This window comes from Scomber scombrus, chromosome 2 (assembly GCF_963691925.1).
Source record: "Scomber scombrus chromosome 2, fScoSco1.1, whole genome shotgun sequence".
NCBI lineage: Eukaryota > Metazoa > Chordata > Actinopteri > Scombriformes > Scombridae > Scomber > Scomber scombrus.
Genome location: NC_084971.1, coordinates 849,229 through 862,500, shown reverse-complemented (window position 1 = coordinate 862,500; position 13,272 = coordinate 849,229). Strand labels below are relative to the sequence as shown.

At 38.1% G+C, this 13,272-nt stretch overlaps 1 protein-coding gene across 2 annotated transcripts; it reads left to right on the top strand.

Annotated features, from left to right (window-relative positions):
- The first annotated feature begins 2,754 nt into the window (after positions 1 to 2,754).
- On the top strand, positions 2,755 to 10,232 carry hand2 (heart and neural crest derivatives expressed 2). Of its 2 annotated transcripts, none has more exons than XM_062437362.1 (2): positions 2,755 to 3,444; positions 10,035 to 10,232. In XM_062437362.1, the coding sequence occupies exons 1-2, from the start codon at positions 2,830 to 2,832 to the stop codon at positions 10,170 to 10,172; spliced, it is 753 nt and encodes a 250-aa protein (XP_062293346.1). In that variant the 5' UTR covers positions 2,755 to 2,829; the 3' UTR covers positions 10,173 to 10,232. The 2 variants fall into 2 exon arrangements, with proteins under 2 accessions (XP_062293346.1, XP_062293354.1); XM_062437370.1 differs by having other exon boundaries at positions 2,755 to 3,484; positions 10,105 to 10,221.
- Positions 10,233 to 13,272: the final 3,040 nt, after the last annotated feature.

The window sequence follows — 13,272 nt, the reverse complement described above, 5'->3', positions numbered from 1 at the left end:
TAAATATTTGTTGTGTGCAGCTTTTATGGTTTTAACGGTGAATATGCAGACTGGTGAGTATGAACTTGTATATTTGCCATAACAGAATTAGAGTAACCTCACAGTACATACATACACACATATATATATATATATATATATATATATATATATATATATTATCACAGCTTGTGACAAAACGGCCATCTATGGTTTTACGGCTGTAGTCGGTGAAGCAGCGGGAGCAGAGAGCAGCGGTCAGCTGGGAGCCGGGCCCTGACATTACCCACTGCTCATTTACCGGGTGAACTCGGGGTTTGAAGTTATCTGATAGACCTAATGCGCAACTGTAACTGGTCCTTTTGCAGCTGTGTAGAACGTCGCCTCCACATTTCACAGGGCAGATTTACATCCACAGTAACCAGGTAAAATATCTCCTCTTTTTTTTTGCTTTGTTTAAACAGAAATACAATTTCAATGATGAACGCAAAGCACAATTTTCTAATGGCAAAATTCTTGGTTGTTATTTATTTATTTCTGTAGTATAGTAGTAATAATAGTATTAGTGGTGTTGGCGGTGGTAGTACTACACTACTGTTTGTGGTAGTGGGAGTATACTATTATTATTTTTATTATTACCACTAACCGATCTTTTCCATATTTGGACGCATGCAAATTGTATTTATTGTATTTTATTTTATTGCACTGTGGCGCAAAATTAATCTGATATTGAAGCATCTTCTTTGCTATTATTGTGAGTTTCGCCTCCGTCATTTTTTAAATCTGCAATTTAAACCCATTAGCCTAAAAGTGAAGTCCTTTTTGGTATTTCAACATTTTTCAGTAGCAATAACCTTTAAGACTGCAAAGGTCAGTTCAAATGCATAAAATTAACCACGTCTCTAATGTATTTATTTATTTATCGTTTAATCATTGGACTGTAAAATAAATCATTAAATAACGTACAGCAATTATAAGCCTGGCTAAAAAATGAAATATACATTTTATAAAAGTGTAGACCTTATTAAAATATGTAATAATATCATTTGTTAACCTGTTTAATATAACAAATGACTATGAGAGAAATATTCTCAATCCAATAAAAGTTACTATAACATTTAATAATTTTCACCATTTGATTTGATCATTTTCAATCAACATTAACATTAAAGCCAACTGTAAGCTATTTAATGTTTAATCTTGTATAACTAACCTTAAGTTGCACTGTACTTTCTGACATGGTGTTTTGCAGTGCACCAGATGAGTGTGTGACATACAAATCTCTGGATTTTATTAGTAGTGAAATAAATGATTGACTTAAGTCCAGAAAACTGACATGCGTTGCACGTCCAGGGCTGGCCAGTGTCTGTTTCACGGCCTTCAAAGTGCAACTACACTCACTTCATGTCAACTAAAATATGTGGGCCAGGGTTCCTTGGCTCAATTAGCCCAAGATGAACCAAAGTCAGAACACACAGCCCAGTGGGAACCGTCAGAAACACATATGAGGCTGTGTTGGCTGCGTATTGACAGAAATGTTAAATGATATAAGCATGGCTTCAACTGATATAATCTGTTAATCAATACAGAGAACCTGCAGGCTAGCATGAGCACACACTCCAGTCATTCGCTAATCATATTAAATGATGAAATGATTTGCACGCACATCGTGTGTCCTGCTCTCCAGATATACACTAAATTAACTTAGCATTAACTCTGTAGATGATATATGTGTCTATAACAGCTTTATAATAATAATGATAATAGTGTGTTTCAAATAAAAATTGAAAACAGTGCAGCTTTGCAGTGTTGTAAGAGGAGTATAATTCATTACATTTTTGAATATATGGTAAAAAAAAAAAAAAAAAGAAGGAAAAAAACAACAGGTTATGTCGACCATATAATATTATAATATTATATCTTACCGTGTAACTTTCAGTGTCAGAAACAAGAAACTTTAGTCTTGACCTTGTAAGGGTTGCTGTGTGTGTGTGTGTGTGTGTGTGTGTGTGTGTGTGTGTGTGTGTGTGTGTGTGTGTGTGTGTGTGTGTGTGTGTGTGTGTGTGTGTGTGTGTGTGTGCCAGCAGGCCTACTTAGCAGGCCCATTGACATTAAAGACAAGTAAACAGACCCTGCAGACGGAGCCAGAGGAGGGGGTAGGGCGTTCACTATTGGTTGATGGAGGCTGTGAAGTCAGTTTCTCCTCCCCGGTAGTAAAGATGACGTAGTAAATCAGACTCTCTCTCTCTCTCTCTTTTTGATACAGGCATACTGGCTTGACCATTGCTCAGTATCAACTAGCCAGTAGTGTTGACCCAGTGCCTGCCCAGACAGGTCCTGCCTTGCTAAACGGCTCTGAGGCTGGCAGCTGCTATCTGACCTGCAGAGGAGGATGAGAGGAAGTACAGAGGGAGAAAAGGAGGATTACACACTGTGACTCTCTTCAAGAAGAGGAAGAATACGCGCTGTGACTTTATAACGAGGAGAAGGAGAGGCAGGGGAACAATGAGCTGTTTGGACAGAGCTGAGCGGCCAGCAGGATAGACAGGACACAGAGACAGGACTAGCCCCGGTCTAGCCTACTGTTGCTCGGAATACCGACTCTCACCGTCAGACTCGGCGAGTTGTTTGTGTCGGAGGCCGATGGGGAGATTATTCACGATGCAAACATCTGCTCCGTGCAACCGTTAAACAGCAAAGCCGAGTCTGCAGCTGCAGCATCCGAGAAGGACCTGTGTGTGTGTGTGTGTGTGTGTGTGTGTGTGTGTGTGTGTGTGTGTGTGTGTGTGTGTGTGTGTGTGTGTGTGTGTGTGTGTGTGTGTGTGTGTGTGTGTGTGTGTGTGTGTCACTATGAGTCTGGTCTCGGGCTTCCCTCACCACCCGGTCATGCACCACCACGACAGCCACCACTACTCCTTGCATGCGGCGGCTGCGGGACGGTGTCACGAGGACACCGGTGCTCCGCCGTACTTTACCAGCTGGCTGATAAGCCACGCGGATATGTCCCCCACCGAGTACAGCCTCGCGCCCGGCTACAGCCCCGAGTACCATGGCAACAGCGGTAGCGGGTCCACCGGCGGCCTGGATCCGCATCATCACCACCACCACCACTACGGACCCAGTGGCTTGGTCCCGGGAGCTGGCACCATCTCGGTGAACGGAGCACCAGTCGGTATGCACCACCACACACACCCTCGGCCCGTGAAGCGGAGACCCACGGCCAACCGTAAGGAGAGGCGGCGGACCCAAAGCATCAACTCGGCCTTCGCGGAGCTCAGGGAGTGTATCCCAAACGTCCCGGCCGACACCAAGCTGTCCAAGATCAAGACGCTGCGGCTGGCCACCAGCTACATCTCCTACCTGATGGACATCTTGGACAAGGACGGACAACACGGAGACACGCAGGCTTTCAAGGCCGAGCTGAAAAAGACGGAGGCTCGGGAGGAACGGAGGAAGAGAGAAGCGGTAGGAACATCTGACACGCTCCTTAATACCAACCATGTTAGTTCTGACACTGTTTTGGAATAACAGAAAAGTAAACAACTTCTTAGACAGCTTTGTTTAACTGTATACATTTCCAGTATAGACAATAATACATAACAAGGCGAGCTAACTTTAATGCAAAAACACGGATAGTAGCTGCTGTTCAAATTCTACCCATTTAATGTTGCCGTGGAAATTCTAGGCAACAGTTGCATTATGTACAGGCCTTTCACCAGTCTGCAGCTCGGCATACAGCATAAATATCACTGACTCATTCTACAGACTAATAGTGAGAAAAAGGAAACAAGGCAACAGCCTGAAACTATTGAGACTTCAGTGGATAATGTCGCTTTTATGGACTTGCTGTGACGGAGGATAAACAGATAAACTATAGTTTAGTTTTATAATAGTAGTGGATTGTTAACTTTTTATTTTCTCTTTTTTTGACATGACCTAAATTTCACAGGGCGCGAGGAAGGTTTCATATGTAGAAAACGATATATTGTTGCTACTATAAAAAAGTATTCAGTGTTTCTTCTAATGGTTTATCTCACAAAGATGAACGACTGGAGGTCACAGGTGACTGTCCTGTCAACATCGTCTCTTCGTTAGCAAGCAGACAGCGTTCAGCAGCAGATTCACCATTAATATGACAACTGAGTTGCCTTTAGAAAAAAAAAATGTTGGTCCTTTGTTGTTAAGTAAATTCGCCATATTGGTTTTATTGGCCATCGAACATTGTAGTCTACATCTGATATTAGAGGAAAAGGGACTCCGTATTCATTGAAACATAAGACATTTTTTGTACAATCAGATTTCGTGCAAGTGGAGGGTACCAGGTAGAATTTATAGAATATAGTTTAATTTATCTCACAAAAAACATTTGATTGCAAATACGTTTTGCATGGCGTATAATCCACAAAATGGAACTAAATTTTGCCTGATTAATATCCTTCTTTTGCTCTGTTGTGAGTATAGAAATAGTTTTCTTTCAAACCTGCACAGCGCTACAACAAATTGTTTTAATAAAGAAAATACTGTTAGTCTATTCAGATAGTGTGCTGCTTTTACAATGATATTAAATTCAGCAAGGCTGAATTTAAAAGGCCGTGGATCACTGGCCATAATTGCCTTCTAGAAGATAGTGAGTCATGAAACTTGCGCCTCTAAATGTGACAACGATAGAAATATATAAGTGACGAATATTTTTACCGTTAAGTGTCTAAATTATTTGGGAGAGTGAAAATGGATAGTCTGTAGCTATAGGCCTAAAACTGTTTCACACAAAAGTAACATATCTTTCTGTAAGAACAATAATAATAATAATAATAATAATAATAATAATAATAATAATAATAATAACAATAATAATAATAATAATAATAATAATAATAATAATAATAATAATAATAATAATATGGGCCACATGGGATTCTAAATTTGTACACTCTTGTCCAGAAGGATTTTTATTTTCAATATTATTATTTTATAATAACGTACAATAATAATATCTTATAATATTATTCCAGGACCTGCAGTTAAAGGGAGGACCACTACAAACTATCACTTTGTACCGTCCAAACACCCACATGTACACCTCCAAAACGGGACAATAAATAACACAGATGTGACAATACTGACTATATTGTGTCCTCTTTAACTGCGCTAGGAATGTAAAGCGTTAGCATGAACCCAGCTAAAGACAGCCAGGCTGACACAGGAGGAGGAGGAGGGGGGGGGGGGGGGGGGCTGTCTTTTTCCTGTGCGGGAATCACACACACGCACAGAAATGCACGGTAATGCTATAGCCCCATTTATGTGGGGAAGGAATTTCAAAAGCAAGTGAAGCTCGTGGTGTGAATGTTGAAGACAGAGTAAACAGTAAAATAGAAGTGTGTTAACTCATTTTTTAATGGACACGTAATTCTTTAACCATCGATCACAAAGGGCAAAAAAAAGTGTAATGCGTCCCCATGCAGCTGAGCCATATAAACAAAAAAGATTCTACTCAATAATCATATCCTCCAAATGATCAACTCTATATAACAGTGGAGCCAGAAAATGAGTCGCCATCCTCAGACAGCTTGGAGCCAGGAGGGGCCAGGTTCAGCTATATAGACCCACTGCTATTATTCCCAGCAACACTTTTTCATGGTTTAGTCCTTACAGGCTGCTATATAATCCACATAGTTTGGTCCCAGCTCTGTGTATACTGCCCATATCTTATGGCCACAGTTAATAAGGTCCTACAGTTGCTCGGCATTTATTATTAAGCACAACCAAGAGATTTAAACCCATTTCAACTGTCTTTACTCGCCTTTTCATTCACTTGATCCACAGACGCAGGCATAAATCTGCATGTCTTGACTCATAGTAAACAGCGTACCAAGCAGTATCATATTGCAACTATTTTTTTATGTTAGAATTATATTTCCTCATTATGACTAGTGGCTAAAATGTCATCATTGAGTATTTTTACTGTTAAACACAAACAAACTGAGCCTCAGTGTGTTGATTCCAGTAGCCTGTTGTTATGAGACACATTTATCTCATGAAGTGAGCAGCTATATCACCACCATGTCTTACCTTACAGCTATCCACAGCTAACATGAGGCTTCACAGCAGCAGGGGAGTCATGTGCAGGAACAAACAATACATGAACACACAGGACAGAATGATTCCAGAAGAGAATAGAACAGATAATTATTTCCTGTCTGTTGCTTAACGTGCTGCCTATAGGAAGTGTGGTACATAATTGAAGCCAGAAAGCAATTTTTCCTCACATTTCAAACTAGAGTCACTAATAGGAGGATGTAGGCCTGTTAATAACTCATGTCAGCTCTTCCCCAGTCCTCCATTTAAATACATAAGCCTCTGCTACTTCTAAGATGCTACAGTGTGTCACAAACATATATATGAAGAAAATCCCTACATTTTTTAAAGATTACGTCAAACTTTTTAAGACTGAGATGAAACATGCATGAGGAGATGTAACTTGAAGTGAATTTGATCCTCAGTGCAGCTAAGGTAAGCACTTGATGCTCCTCAGTCTGCTCTTACATTAACCATTAAGGGGTTAACCCCTGAAGTGTATTTAAAGTATATTTAAGCTGTTGCTCCTCTAAGCTTACAAATAAGAGGGAAATTTAGGTATTAGATAAGTTATTTCAAATAGTTTATACAATGCTGTGTGTGCAAGGAAAATTAAGATTAAGATTTTTTTAAGGTTTTACAATTTATTTTATTTTTATTTTTATTGTTGCTTCATCACACATTTTCTTGTCACTGTTTACAACAATGGCTTCATTTGTTGTGGATTTGTTAGTTTGTTGTACTATAATGGAATGATTCAATAATCCAGTTTGTACAAAAAAAACAACTTGATGAAGGCCAAACTGTTGGATTTGAACTAATCTGTTTAATTTATTTTAGGTTATTTACGTGTATCAGTACACGTATGATTTTTCATTTCATTTATTATCAAAATAATTTTAGCACAGTGCAGTGGTAAATTAATGAATCATCTTTGATCTTTAAATATATTTACATGTTGTCAGTGACCAATGGGCATTTAGATCCTTGGCTGCATCTGAAATCATTTCTGATAGAAACATTTTGATTTGTAAAATCAAGATTATTTCTACACATGACCTCATTCTGTGAAATATTGAAGCATTTAGTGAATGTTTCAGAGCAGCATGATACTGACTGAACAGCATTTGGCCACACTATTCATGATGCAAAAAAAAAAAAGAGCTTTTATATGTATCGCTACTTCCAGCTTGGTGGCATCTTGGTTAGACTACCAGGTGTAAGTGATACAGAGTAAATGTGCAGGATGAAGAAAGCTGTAATTTCACATGCCAGCGCTACTGTGAGCAGACTGACAGCAACAGCCAGACTGGAACGACACGCAGTAGTTTTGCTATCAGTGATGTGTAGACCAATGACTGGGACTGAAGGATGGTGTGTTTGTATGCAGCAAGAAGATTCAACAAGCTTTTCATGAAGCGTTTGTACATGATAAAACACTGACAAACCCGCATCATTCTAACATATGTATATATATACGGTATATATATATATATATATATATATATATATATATATATATATATATATATATATATATATATATATATATATTACATTGTATATATATGTATATATGTGAAAACATATATTAAAAATCTACTGGCTCTTAGCTTGTTGAAATATTATTAAAGTCATTCTGTATTCAGCACAGCGTGAATACGTGATACTTTTTATGATGTCATAAAGTGACAGTAGCCTACAGCCTGTGGACTGTTACAAACCAATGATGACTTGGATTCAATTAGATGAAAATGTTAAGAGTTTTGTCTGATGATTATACGGCATGAAAAAATGAGCAGTGCGTGTAATGGGATTATAATCTAGAAATTCATAACGATGACGTGTTTGTAATAATAACATCAAGTAGTGAAGGCCCTGACTGTTAGTGTGTTATATTATTTCAAAACATTATATTAGTATTATTTTTATCTTCAATTATTATTATTATTATTATTATTATTATTATTATTATTATTTAGCTGTTTTATTATCTACATATACAGATACGTAGGCTATGTATGAGACATTTGTGTAGTGCGCTACTTTGTGTTATTGGGCCGTATAGCAGTACAAGCGGTAATGTTTTATAGTAATGGGGGATGATCTTGATGCTGTGCCTCATTCTTGTCTCCAGTGATTACAGACACGCTGTTGGCGACTACACCTCACATTTTATTGGACCTTCTGAATGTGTGTGTTGACGCAGGCGGATAGAAACAGTGTAGCCTATTTAGGTTTACACTCAGCAATTTAGAGCAAAGTGCCTGATCGTCTGGAAGAACACACTTTTTAACCACTGAGCTCTCTTTTATTAAACTCCTGTCTTTTCCTTTGTTTTTTTTAAATGGCTGGAAAACATTGCAAATAGAAGATGAAATTGTAGCAAATTGCTCAGTGTTGGACAAACTATTAAAATCGGTGATGCTGTTTGAAGTGAATGGAAATGAAATTTAAAATGTTACTGGTAAAGCAGTCACTGTAATAAAATAAGTCACGTAGTGTGGATGTGTTAACTTTAAGCAGAAACTCATGAAGATGTTCTCAATCTATCCTGTTCATGCTGTACGCAACATATTGGAAGAAATGAGTCACTCTGCAAAATGAAAATACTCATGTGTCAGAAGATCAAATCTGAGTTACCTTTATTCTGTAGAATGTTGGATTAGTGCTGAGGGTTGGTGCAGGATATGCGCTGTAAACTATAGGCGGCGTCACTTCCACATTTTTACGGAGTTTGCAGTTAAAGAACAGACGTGAGTCACATGCACACACAACACAGTGATGACACACTGGAAGCTTCCACACTAACTCAGGTAGCATCACGTTCATACAAAAAAATTAAAAAAAAGTGATGTGTGTCTATAATGATAAATAACAACCAGACTTTTTTTTTTTTTTTTTTTAAAGAAGAATAAGAAAAGATTTAAAACTCGGTTTGCGGTCCCGCTGGTTATCCTGACTATTGATTTAATCTTTGCTGATCAGTCCACACATCAGATTTTGCTCTTTGGATTTGAATCTATCGACTTATTATAATTATTATGATTATTATTGTTTCAGAGGTGCACTTATTGTCAGTAAATTAGAGAGGTTACGACAATAATCCTTTGATCCAGGTGCGTTTTCATGTGTGTGTGAGAAACGAACAGAGGGAAACGACTGGGCCTACATACCTCATCTATTATTAAAAGCTATACTGTCATATTACTATTGTACCATAAGTCAAATTAAATTTAAACAATTAAAATAAATTAATGATAATAAGTATTAAAAAGAGCGGATTTACTAGTTTCTGATTCTGTTTTCATCAAACACTAAAAGCTTTTTTGTAGTTGATTCAAATATTGAAAATAGTCAAATGTTTTGGGGTTGTTGTTTTTTTTGTCGTTGCTTTTTTATGTTTTTTACGTTGTTTATGCCTACAGGAAACATGTTATAGATTTATTTGTTTTTTTTAAAGACTCTTAAATCCATTATTGATTTTTATGCTTAGTGGCGTGTGTCGTGCGTGTGCTCACACACCAAAGCAGCTTTTTGAAAGTGATTGTTTGTTAGTGATTTTAATAAAAAAAAGCATGCCTGTATCATACTACGCATATTCCGCAAGCTTTAGATGAGCTCCATGTCCCAAATACGTAAAACACAGATAGACAATATAGTTGGACGCTTTTATACAGTGATTGAAGGTCATTAGTCCTGTATGAAATATCTGATTGTATGAACACTCAATTATTTTCACACAGTAAGAAAAAATCTTATCAAGCAGCAAATCCTTCACTGGAGAACTTCATCCAGCGATAATAAATACGGAAACATAACATGATTTGCATCGAATCAAAAGCTTCTGCACGTCATCATCATATATTTTATATTAGATGAGATACTTTAATACACACACAACGCGTTACTGTGGCCAGAAAATAACACAGTTAACATTATTAGGACTAGGCCTAATGACTTGAAATATGTGTCTGCAGGTGGAGATCCCTAAAACAACTTCTACATCATCATCATCATCATCCTCATCGTCATCCTCAACGACAGTAGGGGATAAGAAGACTAAAGGACGGACAGGATGGCCTCAACATGTCTGGGCTCTGGAACTCAAACAGTAGCGGCTCCCTCCTTCCTGCAGGCCGATTGCACTCTCTCCTCCCGGCTCTGTCCTCGGGGAGAATGACGGGACAATAATGACGCGCTGTGATGAACTCTTCATCATCTGTGAAGCTGGTGGCTGTTTGTCCCCACAGAGCGGTGGACGCTGTATAGTTCCGTCCACTTTGCAACGTTGAGACACGTAGAAAGTGACAGTTTACTGTCGGTTTGCTTATTGGTTTTTAGTTCTGATAGAACATAACTTCAGATTGACAACTCCCCTCATCCCTTCATCGGCAAAGACGCTTTTGACGCTTTCTGAAGTTTGTACTCTGTAAGCTTTTGACATTGAATTCTGACTTCCTCCTTAAATTTGACCTTAAAAGAATGAAAACACTGTATCACATATTCAGTTTTCCTAAAATAACTTTACATTTTAATTGAAATGGGAAAAAATATATATCTTACGGCTTGATCAGATGCAGATATTCTAGATTTTTGTCAGTCATGATTTCATCATAATTCAACATATTTGATGTCAGTGGAAACTTCGGGATAATTTAAAATAAATGTCTGTGGGTTTGAGCTTAATGTGTGTTAGGGACAGACCCGCTGGGATGAAGAGGTTGAAATAAAAGATGTATAACATTCTCCCTTCGACAACCAAAGGGATCCACTTTTACATCTCTCGTCTAGTTTAACCAGCTTCGTCAAAGGTTGTCGCTGCCTCTAAGTTATTGATTAACTCGATGAAATAGAGCTGACCTGGTGGATTTGATATATGCCGAATTGAAGAGTGGATCCGAATTATTCATCAATGCGCTCAAGTTGTGTTCTACCAGATTTGTGTTGCCAGTGAGCAAAGTAGCAATATACCACTGATGGCTTGTGAACGGAGTGTGGCCGTATCTTTCCTCTCCTCCAGTCGAGGGAGAACAGAAAGCGCTGGAGATAGGCGGAACCATTTCCCTCTCTCCCCTCTTAATTACACACACACACACACACACACACACACACACACACACACACACCACACAGGGTGTCGACTTGCTCTCAGCTTTATTTAACGGAATACGAATATTTATGTGCAATGTGGCCGTTAGGACCAAAACAGCCATTCTGCTGAATGACAACGATCATTCACTGAATATCTTTGATTAAACTATAAGGTGTTTGTGAAGCTCTCTCTCTCTCTCTCTCTCTCTCTCTCTCTCTCTCTCTCTCTCTCTCTCTCTCTCTCTCTCTCTCTCTCTCTCTCTCTCTCTCTCTCCCCCCCCCCCCCCCCCCCTTACCGTATGTTTCTCTTGCCCATTTGGGTTGTAAATGTAGTAATGTAGTGACGTCACGGTGATGACGAAGTGTCCCTGTTGTGTTGTGAAAGTGTGGTGGGAGAGTCTAAATAATGCTTTATGTGGGATGTAAACAGTGTCATGAATTTAATAAACCGCCACTTGGTTACATGGCAACTGATTTCTTACTTTCAGACAGTTGGTTACGCAGTGATGTCCAACGCCAAGTCATTTATTTGGATTAGAGAATAAACCAGAAATGATGGGGAGAATAGTATTCCCAACAGTAGTTGATAAAAGCAAACAAAAAACAAACCAAAACACACCAGCTTCAAGATGTTGAGTTCAGATTAAAGCTCCAAAAGAATAATAAAGCGTAAAAGAATGAAAACCTATTCAAGCTAAATTTAAAATTTTAACTGTCACTTTCCTGTCATATTGTACACACAGCCTGGTTTCCCCATTTCATTTTGCACACAGACAGCTATATAGTTTAATACAGTATTTTAAGTTATAAGATAAGATCCTGTACAGGTTAAACATGTCATTGTGTGTTTCCTGTCTAATAAACAGTCATATTTGTTTTTCAACCTGACTTCAGGCTTGCCAGTGAAGTCATTTAGTATAATTCATGTTTGTTTTTGTTTTTTTCAAGCAGGACAAATATAAAGATAAAAAGACAGTTCAATTATAATTCTATTATTTTTTCCCTCTTCTTTTGACCCTGCTAGACACAGTTTTACAATGCACTGCACTTATATTTATAATGAAGACAAAGTTAAATATTACAATTATTAGATACACTGTTTGTTGTTCTCTTCCATAAGATCTTGCAGATCAGTCCTGGTTCATCTTTGACCTTTGATATGAATCCTAGCTGTGCTGCATGTAGTTGATCGATGCAGTGAGTACAACATACAGTTCCTTTGTCTTCACTTTGAAATAAGCTGCTCGGGTTAAACTGGAGACTTTCATGAAACCTGTTTGAATGCCTACCACAGTAATGATATGTTGGTAATGATATGGTATTAATGAGTCGAGAATAGTGTTATCATAACAAAGGAATGATGAGAAAAGAAAATACTGCTGGTTATATAAGAAAAAGGTGGATTTGAACCTTTTTGCTGCCTTATCTAATCATTCATGCACCATCTGTGGAACAGTCATAAAACAGTGTCATCAGCTTTTCAGCCACACTTTGTTTACAAGAGATCAATGTCTGTACCAGTAACTGTGTTTTATATAACTATGTCTCTATTTACACACACTCATCATATCAGGAGAAAGTGGAAGGACAGGATATCTTGGAAGATATTGTATATAACTGTATTTAACTATAATGGTTTATCATAAATTCAGTAGTGTGTGACACTCAGTAGATGATTGGTTGGTTGCTTGTAATTGTGTCATTTATTACCTTTGACAGCTGATGGATTTGTTGCTGTGTTTTGCTGCCTGCGCTGACAAAATGTGTGACACCACTGGGAGAAACGTCGAAGCCTACAAACATTTTCACTTCCCACATGAGTAATCACCAGAGAGCTGATATGATATGAACACTTTCTAAAATCAGTCCGGTAATCAAATGAAAGGTTAAAAAAGTGATTAAAATGTATTGTCTTCCTTCCAAACATCTGAAAAGATTCCCACCATGGAAGTGACCCATCACTGCTCCACAATAAAGCCTGTTTAGACTTCTTTGCTGCCTCTGCTTTTACAAACAGTATTGTAGCAGGCTGTCAATCAAGCTAAGTCTCTGTTAAAGGCAGAATTATGCTTCTGTGCTGAGCCGTTCTGGTGTGTGTGGTGTGGTGTATTGGAAAATGTAAGA